This window comes from Podarcis gaigeae, assembly GCF_964106915.1.
Source record: "Podarcis gaigeae genome assembly, chromosome: 3".
Lineage (NCBI taxonomy): Eukaryota > Metazoa > Chordata > Lepidosauria > Squamata > Lacertidae > Podarcis > Podarcis gaigeae.
In genome coordinates, this window is record NC_139680.1 from 101,907,317 (window position 1) to 101,922,532 (window position 15,216).

The 15,216-nt window shown below is 41.8% G+C and overlaps 1 protein-coding gene across 1 annotated transcript in view; it reads right to left on the reverse strand.

Moving 5' to 3' along the window:
- Window positions 1-496: 496 nt before the first annotated feature.
- Window positions 497-15,216, reverse strand: part of SRBD1 (S1 RNA binding domain 1) — a 173,580-nt gene continuing 158,860 nt past the window's right edge. Inside the window, exons 20-21 of the mRNA XM_083733186.1 lie at window positions 6,739-6,923; window positions 497-1,157 (exon numbers count right to left, since the gene is read on the reverse strand). Of these exons, the coding sequence (XP_083589312.1) occupies window positions 868-1,157; window positions 6,739-6,923 (475 nt within the window). The 3' untranslated portion in view covers window positions 497-867. The remainder of the gene's footprint in view (window positions 1,158-6,738; window positions 6,924-15,216) is intronic.

Genomic DNA, 15,216 nt, shown 5'->3' on the forward strand with positions numbered 1-15,216 from the left:
AGCCTTCCTAATAGAATTGCCAAGTGGAAAAGTGGGACCTGCCAACCAGTTTCTGGAGCTCAATACATTCCATACATCTAAGGCAGGCTTGCTCAGACTCAGCCCTCCAGATGTTTTGAGACTACAATTCCCATCATCCCTGACCACTGGTCCTGCTAGCTAGGGATCATGGGAGTTGTAGGCCAAAAATATCTGGAGGGCTGAGTTTGAGGTACGGCCTGCTCAATTGTTCCAGCGTTGTATTTCTGTCCGCCTCCGCAAGGAAAGACATGCAAGTACAGGAAAGGTAGATGAAACCATTAGAAATCAAGAATTTCTGCTTTAAATGGCTAGATTTAGTAATTTTTCCTCTGCTGGAGAAACTAAGACTCACTTCAGACATTTAGTGGGCCCCTATAGAATCATGTCTTGGAATTCAAAGGCCCCCAGTGAGTTTGCATCTTGGCCAGGGCTGGGAGGAACCACTGCCCCCCATGGGAGGTTCTCCCCCCACCCATTTGGATTTTTCACAATTTTTTACTGGCTCGTACAAACTGCAGTAGCCACATATATAGCCTCCCCCATAATGAATCAGGGATGGCCCTCCAGATGTTGAACTACAATTCCCATCATCTCTGGCCGCTGCCCGTGCTGGCTGAGATGGAGTCTAACCACATCTGGAGGGCCACAGGTTGCTCAACCCTGCCACAAATCATAGCATTGTTTCATACAGTCGGGAGTCTCTGTGCAAATTTCTGGCCAGATTCTGAGCTTCTAGACTCCCCAACGCAGTCTAGGTTGCCGACAGCCTGAATTGGTCCTCGTTTTTCAGCTGCGCTCTGCTCATCGTGATAAGATGGTAGCCCTTGAAAAGTGCCAACAAACTGCTCACAATACACGTATAAGGTCCAGTGTTATTCTGGATCGTGGAATGTCAATTTCACGTACTCTGACTTCAACTTTTTCTCCCGGGCCCAGGCCAAGACTCCTCCTTTTCTTTTCTTTGGAAAGCTTGTCTTCGGTTATGTTCCGAATGGGAATCAATCCTGCTCTGCCAACGCCGATGTCAACAAAGACTCCAAAGAGAGTAGCATTCACAACTCTTCCTGTCAGGACAGTTCCAACTTTTAAGTCTTCAAGACAAACAATGCTTCTCTTGAAATCAGGTTTATCAAAATCTGTGACGTAAAGAGGAAACATTTTTTAAAAAGTTATTCAGGTAAGGTGCATGATGGACAATCTGCAGATGACCATGTGCTTGATGATGGTGATGATGATAATCACAATAATTTTATTATTCATATGCCACCCACCTGACTAGGCTACCCTAGCCACTCTGAGCAGCTTCTGACAGAATTAGAAAATATACTCAGCATCTCTGTTAAGGGCAATGTTTCTTAGGCAATCTGTACTTGAACTTGGTGGGGTGTTTTGTTTTTAAGTTAATAGTCAGCAGGACAGGGTGAGCTGACCGGTACCATGAAATGGAATTAATTCTTTTTGTAACCTTTTGCCCCACCATGCTCCAGACTGGAGTCACCACCTCTCATGTGTGTTACTTGCAATGAGAGGCAAGCCACCATACCAAAAGAAGATTTCCTTCTGTTGTGAATACCCCAGGCACCCTGGGGTGGTTTCAGGGGTGAGTTTAGGGCAGTGTGAGCGGTGCGGTTTGAGACAAAAGTACAGCAGACTATTGTTTTGCTAAAAGTTGTATTTGGTGCTCAAAGTGGTTCACGTTATATGTTAAAGCTAGCATCAAAAACTATCTGGAACTTGGAAAAAACAGGGGTGCAGTTTGGTCGTCCAGGCATACAGCTCTTGTTTGTTCAAGTGTGTGTGTGTGTGTGTGTGTGTGTGTGTATATACACACACTCCTGCTTATAGATGGCTCAAAATACAGCTGTATAATCATAATTATAATTTTAATTATATTTCAGTGCTTGTGGTCTACATAAACAGGCAGTTCACCTAAAGCACTCTGGTGACATTATAAACCAATGGAACACACACCTATTCATACCCCCCAAAATTCAGAGCTGGTTGGCTGCTGCCATGGCTGTACAGTCTGTACATCTCCAAAACAGAAGGTTCCTTAGGGTTGCAGTCCTCAACAAACCTCCTAGGGAGTAAGCTTCATTCAACACCTATTAACTTTTTGGTATATATACATGGGGATTTTATTAGCCGCAGCACACATATTAAAGCCCTGGACAAAATAGCAAATCCTGTTGCTTTAGTGAATGGGGAATTGTAGCATCAAGTCCTTCGGTTTAAGAAACATTATTATAAAAGACAATGGGAATGCACAACAGATATCCAAAAGGGCTCATTCAAGTGTTGGCATAGGTTTAGAATGTGCTAGGATGGCAACACCCAATGTAAAAATACTGGGAAAGCAGGGCTAGAGGTGAAACAATCGGAGATGAAACAGCTCCATATGATTCCAAAAGAAACAGAATATTACCCTCTGACACAAGAGTAATTTCTGTATAATGAATGAATACCTGATGAATATTACTGTTTTATGTATTGTGTAAAAAAAGAATAATGATGATGGGGTTTTTTTGGAAGCCCAGACATTTTGAAGTCAGCCATGTAAAATATAACCCAGACTTTCTTGGTCCTCAAGACACTATCCAGCCTCATTAGAAAAAAAAGCTTTACTCGATTGCCGAGCCAAAAGACTATTATGGTAGTTAACACATAACTAATTAAAAGCTACAGCTATGTTATATGTTGCAACTTAACAGAGGGGGCAGCAAACAGAGCTTCCCAGAATAATTCACTGCTGGAGATCATAAATAAGCGTGGCAGAATCCAGAATAAGGTCTCACTAGTTCTAAAGTAAAAAAAATTCCTTCCAGTAGCACCTTAAAGACCAACTAAGTCAGTTCTTGGTATGAGCTTTCGTGTGCATGCACACTTCTTCAGATACACTGAAACAGAAGTTTCTAGACCCTTCTATATAGTGAGAAGGTGGGGAGGGGTATTACTCAGAAGGGTGGTGGGAATGGGTGATTGGCAGATAGCTGTGATGAGCCTGTTGACGACTCTTAATGACTGCAATAGGTCTTACAGGAAAAAGCAAGGGGTGAAAAGGTGAAAAATGGCTTTGTCATGTATAATGAGATAAGAATCCAAGGTCTTTGTTCAGACCAGGTTTCTCCATGGTTTTAAGTTTGGTGATAAGTTGCAATTCAGCAGCTTCTCTTTCCAGTCTATTTCTGAAATTCCTTTGTAGTAAAACAGCTACTTTGAGATCTTGTATAGAATGTCCTGGGAGATTGAAGTGTTCTCCTACTGGTTTCTCTGTCTTGTGATTCCTGATGTCCGATTTATGTCCGTTTATTCTTTGGCGTAAGGTCTGGCCTGTTTGTCTGTTTATTCTTATTATTATTATGTCCGTTTATTGTTTGGCGTAAGGTCTGGCCTGTTTGTCCAATATAGAGAGCTGAAGGACACTGTTGGCATTTGATGGCATACACAATGTTAGATGACATAAATCGGACATCAGGAATCACAAGACAGAGAAACCAGTAGGAGAACACTTCAATCTCCCAGGACATTCTATACAAGATCTCAAAGTAGCTGTTTTACTACAAAGGAATTTCAGAAATAGACTGGAAAGAGAAGCTGCTGAACTGCAACTTATCACCAAACTTAAAACCATGGAGAAACCTGATCTGAACAAAGACCTTGGATTCTTATCTCATTATACATGACAAAGCCATTTTTCACCTTTTCACCCCTTGCTTTTTCCTGTAAGACCTATTGCAGTCGTTAAGAGTCGTCAACAGGCTCATCACAGCTATCTGCCAATCACCCATTCCCACCACCCTTCTGAGTAATACCCCTCCCCACCTTCTCACTATATAGAAGGGTCTGGAAACTTCTGTTTCAGTGTATCTGAAGAAGTGTGCATGCACACGAAAGCTCATACCAAGAACTGACTTAGTTGGTCTTTAAGGTGCTACTGGAAGGATTTTTTTTTGTTTTGACTATGGCAGACCAACACGGCTACCTATCTGTAACTAGTTCTAAAGTAGTAAGATTGCTTTCTCCCAACCTAGGGTCCTCTCAGTGTTGGACTATAACTCCCCCTAAGATGCCCCCCCCCCCCCAGAAATGAGGGCAGAGAATGCTCAGAGGGCTTGGACTGCTGACTCACTGTTGGAGTAAATCTTGAAAGTTGGTGAGGGAAATGGATGGAATAGAGTATTCTGGAACTGGGCACAGGTGACTGGGATGCTAAACCGTGCAACATTCTGTCGCAGGACCCACCTGTACAGCACAATAAAACTGTGTTTTTAAGGTGTTGCTCTTCAGTGCAAATGGTATTTCAGAATCACATTTGGAGACTTAGGCACACATTAATCTGCACATTCAGATAAGTCACATGGTAAAGGTAAAGGTAAAGGGACCCCTGAAAGTTAAGTCCAGCCGCGAACGACTCTGGGGTTGCGGTGCTCATCTCACTTTATTGGCCAAGGGAGCCGGCTTACAGCTTCCGGGTCATGTGGCCAGAATGACTAAGCCGCTTCTAGCGAACCAGAGCAGCACACGGAAATGTCATTTACCTTCCCGCTGGGGTGGTACCTATTTATCTACTTGCACTTTTGACATGCTTTCGAACTGCTAGGTTGGCAGGAGCAGGGACCAAACAACAGGAGCTCACCCTGTCGCGGGGATTCAAACCGCCAACCTTGTGATCAGCAAGTCCTAGGCTCTGTGGTTTAACGCACAGCCCCACCCGCGTCCCAAGTCACATGGTACAAGGGTACAATTTCAGACTGCAGGATTCGGGTGTCCTATTTCAAAACCTCCCTTGACATGGGGGCCTAACTCATCCACGATGGGATTCCAACCAAGCCCTCTCCCTTCTGCAAGAAGGGTATTTCTCTTTCTTTTCCAAAACAGTACAATCCCAAGAATTGTATATCGTGTGATTTCACGGTCCCAACTGTATGCTACTTTGAGGAAATGCAGAACTTCGCTTGAGACTCCCTTTGTTCAGTTTCACCAAGTGCTTGTTATTTTTAGACCACAATTTTATGCATCTCCCAACACACTGTCACTGTGGGTTTAGCAGGGACATGTTCAAATTTCCCAGCAGAAAAACAACAACTCAAATCCTAAGTCTTGGAATCAAAAGTGATGCACAAAACATGTATTTATTTTTAAATACAAGGTGGTGGCGTCACCTGAAATCAGTGGGAATGTTTCTAATATTTTTGGAAAGCTTTGTGGAAGAAAGGCGGGCAAGGAGACCATATATAGTCAAGGGTAGCCGTAGACTGCATGACATCAAAGTTTCCAGCGAAGGAATGAACTTAATTACTCAACTCCCAAACAGTTAAGCTTCTTGCAATATTACACTATGCAGTGCAGGCACTTTCCAGTGTTTTTCTCCCCCCAAAATAAAAATAACAAAACCCCTAAACCCTAAGTAAATAGTGTTTAATGGTTGTAGCGGAGATGGGCTTAGGCAGCAACTCAAGAGCCACTTATATATATTTTACAAACTGCTCTTAAAAAACAACAAAAAGCTATTCCTGGCACGTCCGAGAGCCACTGCATCCTCTACCCCTGATTTGCTCCAAATATATGATCAGCTGTTAAACATTTGCACATGAAAAAGGTTGTAGTTTTGCTCAGTCCACTGCCTAATTAAAACATAGACTGCAAGACCATATGCTTTATTCCCCATTAGTTTTATTAGTTCTCTTCACTGATGCTGGCAACCCAAAACGTTTTTACTTTCTTATGTTCGGCTAAGCAGATAATTGAGTGTTTTAAAAATATATGGCTTTTACATAATTATGCACAATTGCTTCTGAACTGGGTTATTGGTGCCTAAATATATACCGTGGCAACAGGAGTCCCATTATAAGGGAGTTTGGTGGGATTGCTATTTTTTTGAGGTGCACGGCGGGGGCAATGACAGACAGAAATTGGGTACGTGGGTTTTTTTATTTTAAAAAGTTTTACCAGTTTCATTGGGTTGGATCCAGACTTCCTGTGAGCAGAGTTTAACTCATGGGACACCCTACCAGAGGCAGGAGGAAGACAATTTTCACTGATTCCTCCTTTCCCCATCAGCTCTCAATACTACCTCCCAGGCTGCACCAGAAAGTCCCCAGAGCATTCGGGGGACGGGGGGGACGGGACAGTGGTCTTTTCATGGATCCAACCCACTGTTTCCCTGTTCTTCAGAGTGCATGCTTCATTCTTTATTTCCTAAACAGATAGCTTTCCATTGTAGGAAAGATCTAAGCTCCTAACCTTCAGGAAACATGCAGCCCAGCCTGCCCACAAAAACAGAACGTTACATTTGAGCACAGCACAAATCATTTGCTTCTCAGTCTCACGTTTTCTGCATTATTCAAGCAGGGAAAAGGGAGAAGATTTACAATCCATCTTCAAAGAAGGTTGGACCACTAGAGCTAGCCCAAGCAGGTTAGGGATCGATAAACTCATCCTGTGTGGAAGCATACTAAAGCACTCTGATTCATGAAGACCTATAGGTCTGTCCTCCTAGGGCCTTCAAGGACCATGATTTAGAGGCAGGATTCAAATTTCTTAATTACAAAACTAACACATGCTACCCAACCCACAGAGTAACACAATGCTTTCTTGCCCCGGACAACTTAAGGGGAGTTGTCCGCTCCATCCATCCATCTAAACACGACACTGGCTTAATAAATAAGAACACAAGCAGACAAGACGGGAAACTGCAGATGCCTTCAAATCTCTTACCTTGTCGGATGTCAAAGCCTTCAGGTTGAGTTAGTCCATCGATTATTATTTGCAGTGTTTGCCCCGTTGTATTCAACTTTTTTGCAGTTCCTTCCAGCCCTTCATTTTTAATTATCACATCCACATTTTGCTGCATGGCTGACTTTCCAATATCGCTGAGGCTTCCTCCAATGAGTGTTAAAAACCTTATACGTAAACATTAAAAATAACGGAAAGCAAAGCAAATATTCTATAGATTAGAAACTTTTTGAAGTTCATAATGTTTCAAGCCTGGGGTGCATAGAAATATATTCAACCCCCCCTCTCAATTTGGATGTCATATTTGTGGTGCCCCAAAAACTCCACACCCAGTGCGACCACATTGGTCATACTCCCCTAGGTGCACCTCTGGGTGGACAAGCTGACCACCTGCCTATCACCCAACACAGTGATGATCACTGGGACTTCAAAGTACCACATAGGCCTTGCACAGAGCCCGCCCTGCCCGTGTTTTGAAGTGCTATTGACCCAGGGCCGGCCCAAGATGCACCTGACATGAACCACAAAATGGCCGCCAGGAAAGAAGGAGTGAGCGAAGATCTACATCAGGAAAAAGGGGGAAATTAAGAACTTCATTGTGAACAAGGGTGCGAAGAGACCAGCAGTGCCTCCTATTCGCCAAGAGGCTGCTGTAGATGCAGCATGGGGAGGGGGCTGCTGCTGAGGAGATGACAGATCCCGCCTCCAAGGATCTTGGTGATTGCTTAGAAGCCAGATCTGCTGCCCCTGTGGATCTTGCCACCTGAGGCAGTCACCTCACCTTGCGCCTCATGGGTGGGCCGGCCCTGTGCTGATCGGCAGACATGAAGTAACATCCTATAAGCTGACAGGTGGTGACTCCAAGCCTGCTTTTTACAGGACCTGGAATGCCTATTCCTACATACAGCTAACTGAGGGAAAAAGCATGGATTTAGGGCCTCTTTTGCCATGACAAAAATCCACTCTGCTGTGCTGTAAACTGGAAAAGTGGGGAGGGGAATTTAATTAAAAAACCCCAACCAGTTTTTGCTTAGGTGGGAAGGAGAGCATTGATTGGTTCAGAATGACGCAGGAAGATTCAGTGTACCAGACTTCCCCAAACCTGGTGCCTCTGGAGCAAACCCTATACATCGTATCTCATGAGCACTTTGCAAGACCATAAGAATCCCAGATTTTGAGGGTGTATCCCACAGCAGAAGAGGATGGGAAAGTCTCTTGCTTGAACAGAACTGCAGCACTGGATACAACCCTATATATCTATGCATACATTTTCAACATTAACAGCTTGCAAGACTATAAGAATTCTAGCAACATCTTAACAACTTCCTGTTCACCCCAGAATTATAAATGAAAAGCTATCTTCAAAGAAACAATGTCATTTTCTTGCTCCCTCATAGAGCCTTGTTCAGTCAAGGAAAAGCACTCATTTCCATGTCAACAGTGTCCTTAGTGATTACAGATGTATTCCCCCCCCTTAAAAGAGAGGCTGTTTAATCTGGTTACATATTTCATAGATCATTTTCACCCAAATAAACGTGCTTGGAGGGCACTTGGAACAGAAATCAATATTAAACAGACAGCTCCATCTCAGCCGTAATGCATATTGACCACCTCTATTTTTAAATGTCATTGCTAAGAACAAAGTGAAATGCTTTTGCGTGTAGAAAAACGTCCTCAAATTTACTGCAAGGTCACAGAAAATGGAGCCAGAATAAATGGGTATTGGATGTTAAAAGAAAGGAAGGAAAACAAACTTTGTCACAAGCAACTTCCTCGTCTCCCTAACTCCATTTGGCTTGTGTTGGACTGAACAAAACACACTGGCACACTACATTTAACACTAGCTTGTTAATGGACAACTGTCGGAATACTAGATATTTATTCTGATATATGGGAAGCAGGAGGGATGGGTATATTGGAACTTGACAATGTTAGGATGCCTGTGATAGTTTGTATGTTTATCTAATGCTGCTTTGTTGGTTTTGAATTTTGGTTTTTTTATGTTTAACACACATATTGAACAACAACTTCCAGTTGACTATATTTGGAAAGCATGCTATAGGGCCTACAATAAATAATCAACCCTTCTCCAAGTATTGCCTTTTATTTGTGTCTGTAATAACTGAGGAGGTGCTTGCTAACGACACATTGCAATTAACTGCTTACTGACCACTTGTATCAACACCAACATATTTTAGGAGTATTTATTTATTTTTTAAGAACCCCTGCATTGATTAGTATTTAAAGTTAGCTGTAAATGAACATGCCCTAAGCTTTGGACAAAAAAGTAAACATATACACAAAAGTTAAGAAAGGAAAAATAAACATATATGTATTTCAGTAGATGGAGATAAATGCAGCAAACCCTCTTTCTCTTCCCCTCTTTAAGAAAATGCCAACTAAAATTACGACCAACATTCAATATGTAAATGCAAATTAATGGAGAGAAGGTCTGAAATACATAAGGAACACTCGTATTCCACTTCTTAGCCTATGCCAATGGATGCTATATTCACATTTAGGTTACTTTAACATCCAACAATGATGTTTTACATCAGGGGTGTAATGAATTTTACACCAGGGGTGCCTAACCTGCAGTCCTACAGGTGTTGCTGGGTTACAGATCCCAGCTTCCTTAACCATTGGTCATGCTGGCTTGGACTAATAGCAGCTGGAGTCCCACTACATCTGGTGGGCCACAGGTTAGCCACCCCTGTTTTAGACACTTCTAGGACAAGCCTATGGATGTCTATTTAGAAGTAAGGCCCATCAAGTTAAATGGGGCTTATTTCATTTATATCAAACCTTTCCTCAGGGACATTCTTTCACCTCTGGTGGACCTGCCCGAAAGTGAAGGCCTTTTGGGAAATGATTCATAATGAACTAAAAAAGGTACTTAGATTTACCTTACCTAAGAAACCAAAGGCCTTCCTCTTGGGCATGGTGGACCAGAGGGTGTTTAAGAAGGATAGAACTTTTTTTATGTACGCCACCACAGCAGCAAGGATTCTGATTGCAAAACATTGGAAGACACAAGATTTACCCACACTGGAGGAATGGCAAACGCAGTTGATGGACTACATGGAATTGGCCGAAATGACTGGCAGAATCCGAGACTTGGGAGAAGAAACAATCGAGGAGGACTGGAAAAAATTTAAGGACTATCTGGAAAAACATTATAAGTTGTATGAATGTTAAAAAATGCACCTTTTAGGAAATTCTCGCTTCAGTAATGTTAACCTAAAGAAATGGAAATTAAGGTACAAGAAGTCAGAGATAGAATAATGAAACAACTTTATTGTGTTTAAATGAAAATGTACATGATTTGGGTTATAATATTTGAAATTGGGTAACATGATAAAATGAAAGATACAACAAGTATTGAAACAAGTTAACAAATTGCTGATGTTATGTATCACAGAGAATGCAGGGTTGGGAGGACGCGGGGAAGTCCAGTAGATTTGGAAAAAAGAACAAGAAAATTTGTAATCTTCTTTTTCTACTCTTATAATATGCTCTTTATTCTTTTTTCTGTATTTTATAAAACTAATAAAAAATATTATAAAATATATATATATATCAAACCTTTCCTCCAAGGAGCTCAAGGTAGGAAAAATAGTTCTCATTTTCTCCTCACAAGAACCCTATGATGTAGGCTATGCTTGAGAGATAGTGACTGGTCTGAGGCCTCCCAATTTACTTCATAGCTATGTGGGAATTTGAACCCTGGGCTCCAAGGCTGTTGTCCAACACTGTACTACAAAACACGGGCTTACTCCAGGTAAGTGGGTATAGGACTGCAGCCTTCCAAGGTTTAACTGGAGCTATCAATGTTCACAAGTCAAAATTCATCATATTTTGGACACTCACTGTAACATATATATTGAGATTGGTTTTCATACTTCATTGAGTTGCCCACGTTCTTAGTCAATTCGTTTGAGTTTAGATCTTAAAATGAAAGGCCAATTCAGGTTATAATATTTTTAATGGCGGGTTTTTTAGAAATGGAATATCCACTGGAATGGATGGAAAGGATCATTTCCAGAGAGGTTTCTGAAGGTTAGAGATCTGCCAGCAATGACCATGTTTGTTGCAGAAAATAGGCAAACGATTCTTGCAGTGTACACATCTGAATGCAATTACTACCACACATGCAGCTGAAATGTTAATAAATGCAAACAACTAAGCACAATCTAAAACTTTAGTTCAATACACAGTTTCTAAAACCTTGTTTTCGAAGAGCTATCCAAAGCACAACGTTGTTCTACTGCAGTGAATTGACCACCCAGTAACAGGGAGAATGCAAATTCCTTTAGCTGCATTCAAAGCTGTCCAAGTGGACTCTTGTTCCACCAGGTAAGTCTGATTATGGGGGCTTTCCCACCCCTTCTTCCCTGCTGCGGTCCCTATGAACAAGAAAAGCCTTCTTTGGGGCAGAGGAGACCCTCACAGAAGGTCTAGGGTATGGCACAAGGAGCTGGCATGGGATGGAGCATTACCTCAAATATGGCAGATGTAGCTTGAACAAGCAAAACTCTTGCCAGCTGCCACCACCCAAGTTTTGGTTATCCTTCCCTCCAAATGCAGTGCCCCAGCGCGACGTACCCCATGCTTTTCTAGAGGGTCTCTCAGTCCCCAGGAGAGGGTTTCCATGAGTCATAATTATGTTTGCACAAGAAGTTAAGGAGACAGATGGCATATCATCTCAGTGCATCTACGAATTAGAAATTTTGCAGTTACCAATTAGCCAGACAACCAAAACAACACAGAATTAACAAACTGAACATGTACTTTCTCCCTCACCCAGTTAAAAAGAATAACAAATGTAAACTTGGAAACTCATGAGCTAATGACTGCAACATTGAGTGATATACAGTGGTACCTTGGTTCCTGAATGGCTTGGCTCCTGAACAAATTGGTTCCTGAACGCTGCAAACCTGGAAGTGAGTGTTCCAGTTTGTGAACGTCTTTCGGAAGCTGAATGTCCAACGCGGCTTCCCCTTGAGTGCAGGAAGTTCCTGCAGCCAATCGGAACCTGCGCCTTGGTTTTCAAATGGTTTCGGGAGTTGAACGGACTCCCAGAACAGATTAAGTTTGAGAACTGTATGCAAACTGTATGCTTTGACAATATGAAGCTTTCAATCAACAAGCACGCTTTGCTTATTACTGAGTTGTACCCAATGGTGCTCCTCTGGTGGCAGAAGGCTCTTTGATCCAACGGAAAGGGGGACGAGAGTTATTTTTGGATACACACCCTTCCCGCATGCAGCCCCCATCTCTCCTCTAGCCCCCCAAATCTGCTCAAGAGAGGGTTGGGAGATAAATTGGAACAGCATGCTAGGGGTTGCAAGGGTGAATCAGTGAAAGCAGCCTCCCTTCCTGTTCTGCTGGATCAAAGAACAGTCTGTGAGTACAAGCGGAACCACTGGATCCAACCAGTATTTATATTGAACCATACATAGGTATGGCACTGCCCCAAAGAGCCCATAACAGAGGAAAATATAAAGGAAATGGAAGGAAATGAAGAGAGGGATAAAACTGGTGAAGTATGGCTGTGGCCATACTTCAAATTCAGGATGAAAGGGAGAAACATGCTAAGAGGAAGGCACACTTGGCAAACCCTCACCATGATCAACTCCTGCCCGGAACCCCATGTCCCCACTGTGGAAGGATGTCCAGATCCAGAATTGGCCTCCACAGTCACTTAGAGACTCAATTTTAAAACCATGTTTATGGAAGACAATCTTACTCGGCTAGGAGTGAAAACCAAAGAAGAAGAATATTCCTTAGGATATAGTGGAGAATAGTGGCATGGGAAGAGAAGGAAATACTCCAACCAGATTAACTGGTATTAATGGCACTTTGAGTTGTGCAAGTTACAAAAGGAGATTCCCATATGTGCAGTACTAAATACTACGTATTTTTTTAATAAAAAAATAAGCTATGGCACAAGACCCCCTAAAATATCAATCTGCATGAAATATAATCCATAAACCAGATGTTGCAATTTTGCCACATAATACACATAATCTGCTTAACATCCTGTCTTAATGAGCATTTTCTCTGGGATTTTCTTTTGGCAAACATCGGCATCTAATTAATGAAAACCACCTTACCCAGTAGACTAATGCAATGCAGCGAAGAAGAAAATTATATTACTCTACCAAGATCCCCAAACAGGGAGCTTGGGTCCATTACCTCACTGTAATTTCTAAACGTTCCCCTGGTTTTTCCAGTGCAATTCTTTTGCAGTACACACACTCTGAAACTGGATAGTTTGCCCATGCTGTAATTAATTGTCATAGGAAGATCTGCCATTGCAGCCTGCTTTTTACATACAGACTTCCTTCGTAATTTTAATATACAATCCTAAAATTCCACGAAAATATACTGCCTTGAAAGTGCTTATGCAGAAATCTTTGCTTAAAAAAGGGTTTTTTTTAAGTTCCAGAAAGATTTGTATTACAGACACTTAAAAAACATTAATATGCTTTATTAGAATTCAGAACTATATTAAGTTTCCACAGTGGGAAAGTATTAATACATTTTGATCATCTAAACACAGTCAAATAGACCACAATATGTTTGCTGCATATTTTTTCAATACATTTAAGGTAAAAGGATTATATTCTGCCTGTTGAAAACGTAACTACTATTTTAGATTCCACTGCAAGCTTCTCACCCCTCTTTTCAGGACTTTCTAATTCAACCACAGAAAGTGCCTGCAGATCAAAGTTGGGTAGAACAAGTCACCACTTGGGAGCAATTTTGTTTAAAACCTAAATTTTAATATAAAGATGCTTGGGCTTTAAAGCAGTAAAATCTGATTCAAGTAGGGGACACAGCACTTTCAAGTATTTGGTGGGCTTTTGATACTTCCAACAGTTCTCAGTCTTTAAAACTGGTATTTTTTGGTATGCAGTACATGTATTATATGCATATTTTTATAGTGGATTTATAGCTCCCAAAGATTTATCATGGAGAAGGCTGAATCGCATTTTGTACTTGTTAAGAGTAAAAGTTTTTGCACCCTCGTACTGCTTTGTGCCACACATTTAAAAGAAAGCCCTGTCGCTCTGTGATGGAGTGGATCCTCCCCGTGTAAAAGGGTGCCAGGTTTCATATCCAGAAAGGGCTAGGAATTGCCTCTTTGTGACCCTGGAGAGCCAATGTTAGTTAAAGTAGAGAATTCTGAACTCAGTGGCTCAGTGGTGTGTCTCAGTATAGGGCAGCTTTCTGTATTCTTTCCTTAACATCAAACAATAGCCTGGTGACCTACGCACAAATATTCCACGCGAACCATTGTTGGCTAATGAACATCAGCGAAATTTGGACACCAATGATATACAGTGGACGCTCTGGTTGCGAATGTGATCCGTGAGGGATGCACATTCGCAACCCGCAGCAATGAGTCTGCACACACGCGGGTTGCAATTTGGCGCTTTTGCGCGTGTGTGACTGCCAAAACCCAGAAGTAACCCGTTCTAGTACTTCCAGGTTTCGGCGGTCCGCAACCCAAAAAAACACAGCCTGAAGCATCTGTAACCCGAGGTATTACTGTAATGTCACATAATGACTGCAATCTACAGAACTGGATTGCACGGACAGAGGTCATTAAATCAAATATATGTCCTCATTTTTGTGTGTGTGTGAATGTTTATTTAAATTTCCCTCACTTGTTGTTAGTCTCAATTGCCCTCACTGGCATCAACATGAAGCCAGATCTCATTGATTGTGTCAACTCACATGATGCATATTAATGAATCGAGAAACATGGTCATGCCAGACAATAAGAATTGCCCAGACTTGAGTTAATGCAAATATAGTTGCGTCAGATCCTATTTTTGAAGTATTTTATGTATTTGGCAATTATTAAATGGATATAACGTTTTCCTCCAAGATGTCTGCTGCAGTGATCTCACATGAAAATTCTGCATATTGAACTCCTGCTGGAATTACAGTTTAGATACAAACAGACAAAAGGTGTGTGGGGAGAAATTGTTAGAAAAATAGAAAGGGAACTGCCTACTTCATGTCTGCAGATATGAATGAACACAATACACCACCAAATGTTTCTTGTGCAAATCCCACTGAAAATAATGGATATTGCACAGCAGAAAATGTATTTATCTCCCTCCCTCCTTCAAGAGGACTAATTCTAGTGTTAGCCCCAAGAAGATGACATTGTAGATCCCATTTTAAATTGGAGCTAGCCAGCTGCACTGGCCCCTAACAAGTGACAGACACATGAACTCTGAAAAACGTTTCGGAGGTCACATACTAAAGGTCACATGCTAAAAGTGAGGTCGTCTATGCGGGAATCTTAATGAACTGCTGTGAACCAGATATTGATGTTTAAGATGCCAAGTAACACTTTTTGGGAACCTAGCATGCATGTATGAGAAGAGCAAGCTGGTGCATTCGCAAACAAGGCTACTTATTTGCATCCGATTAAATGAG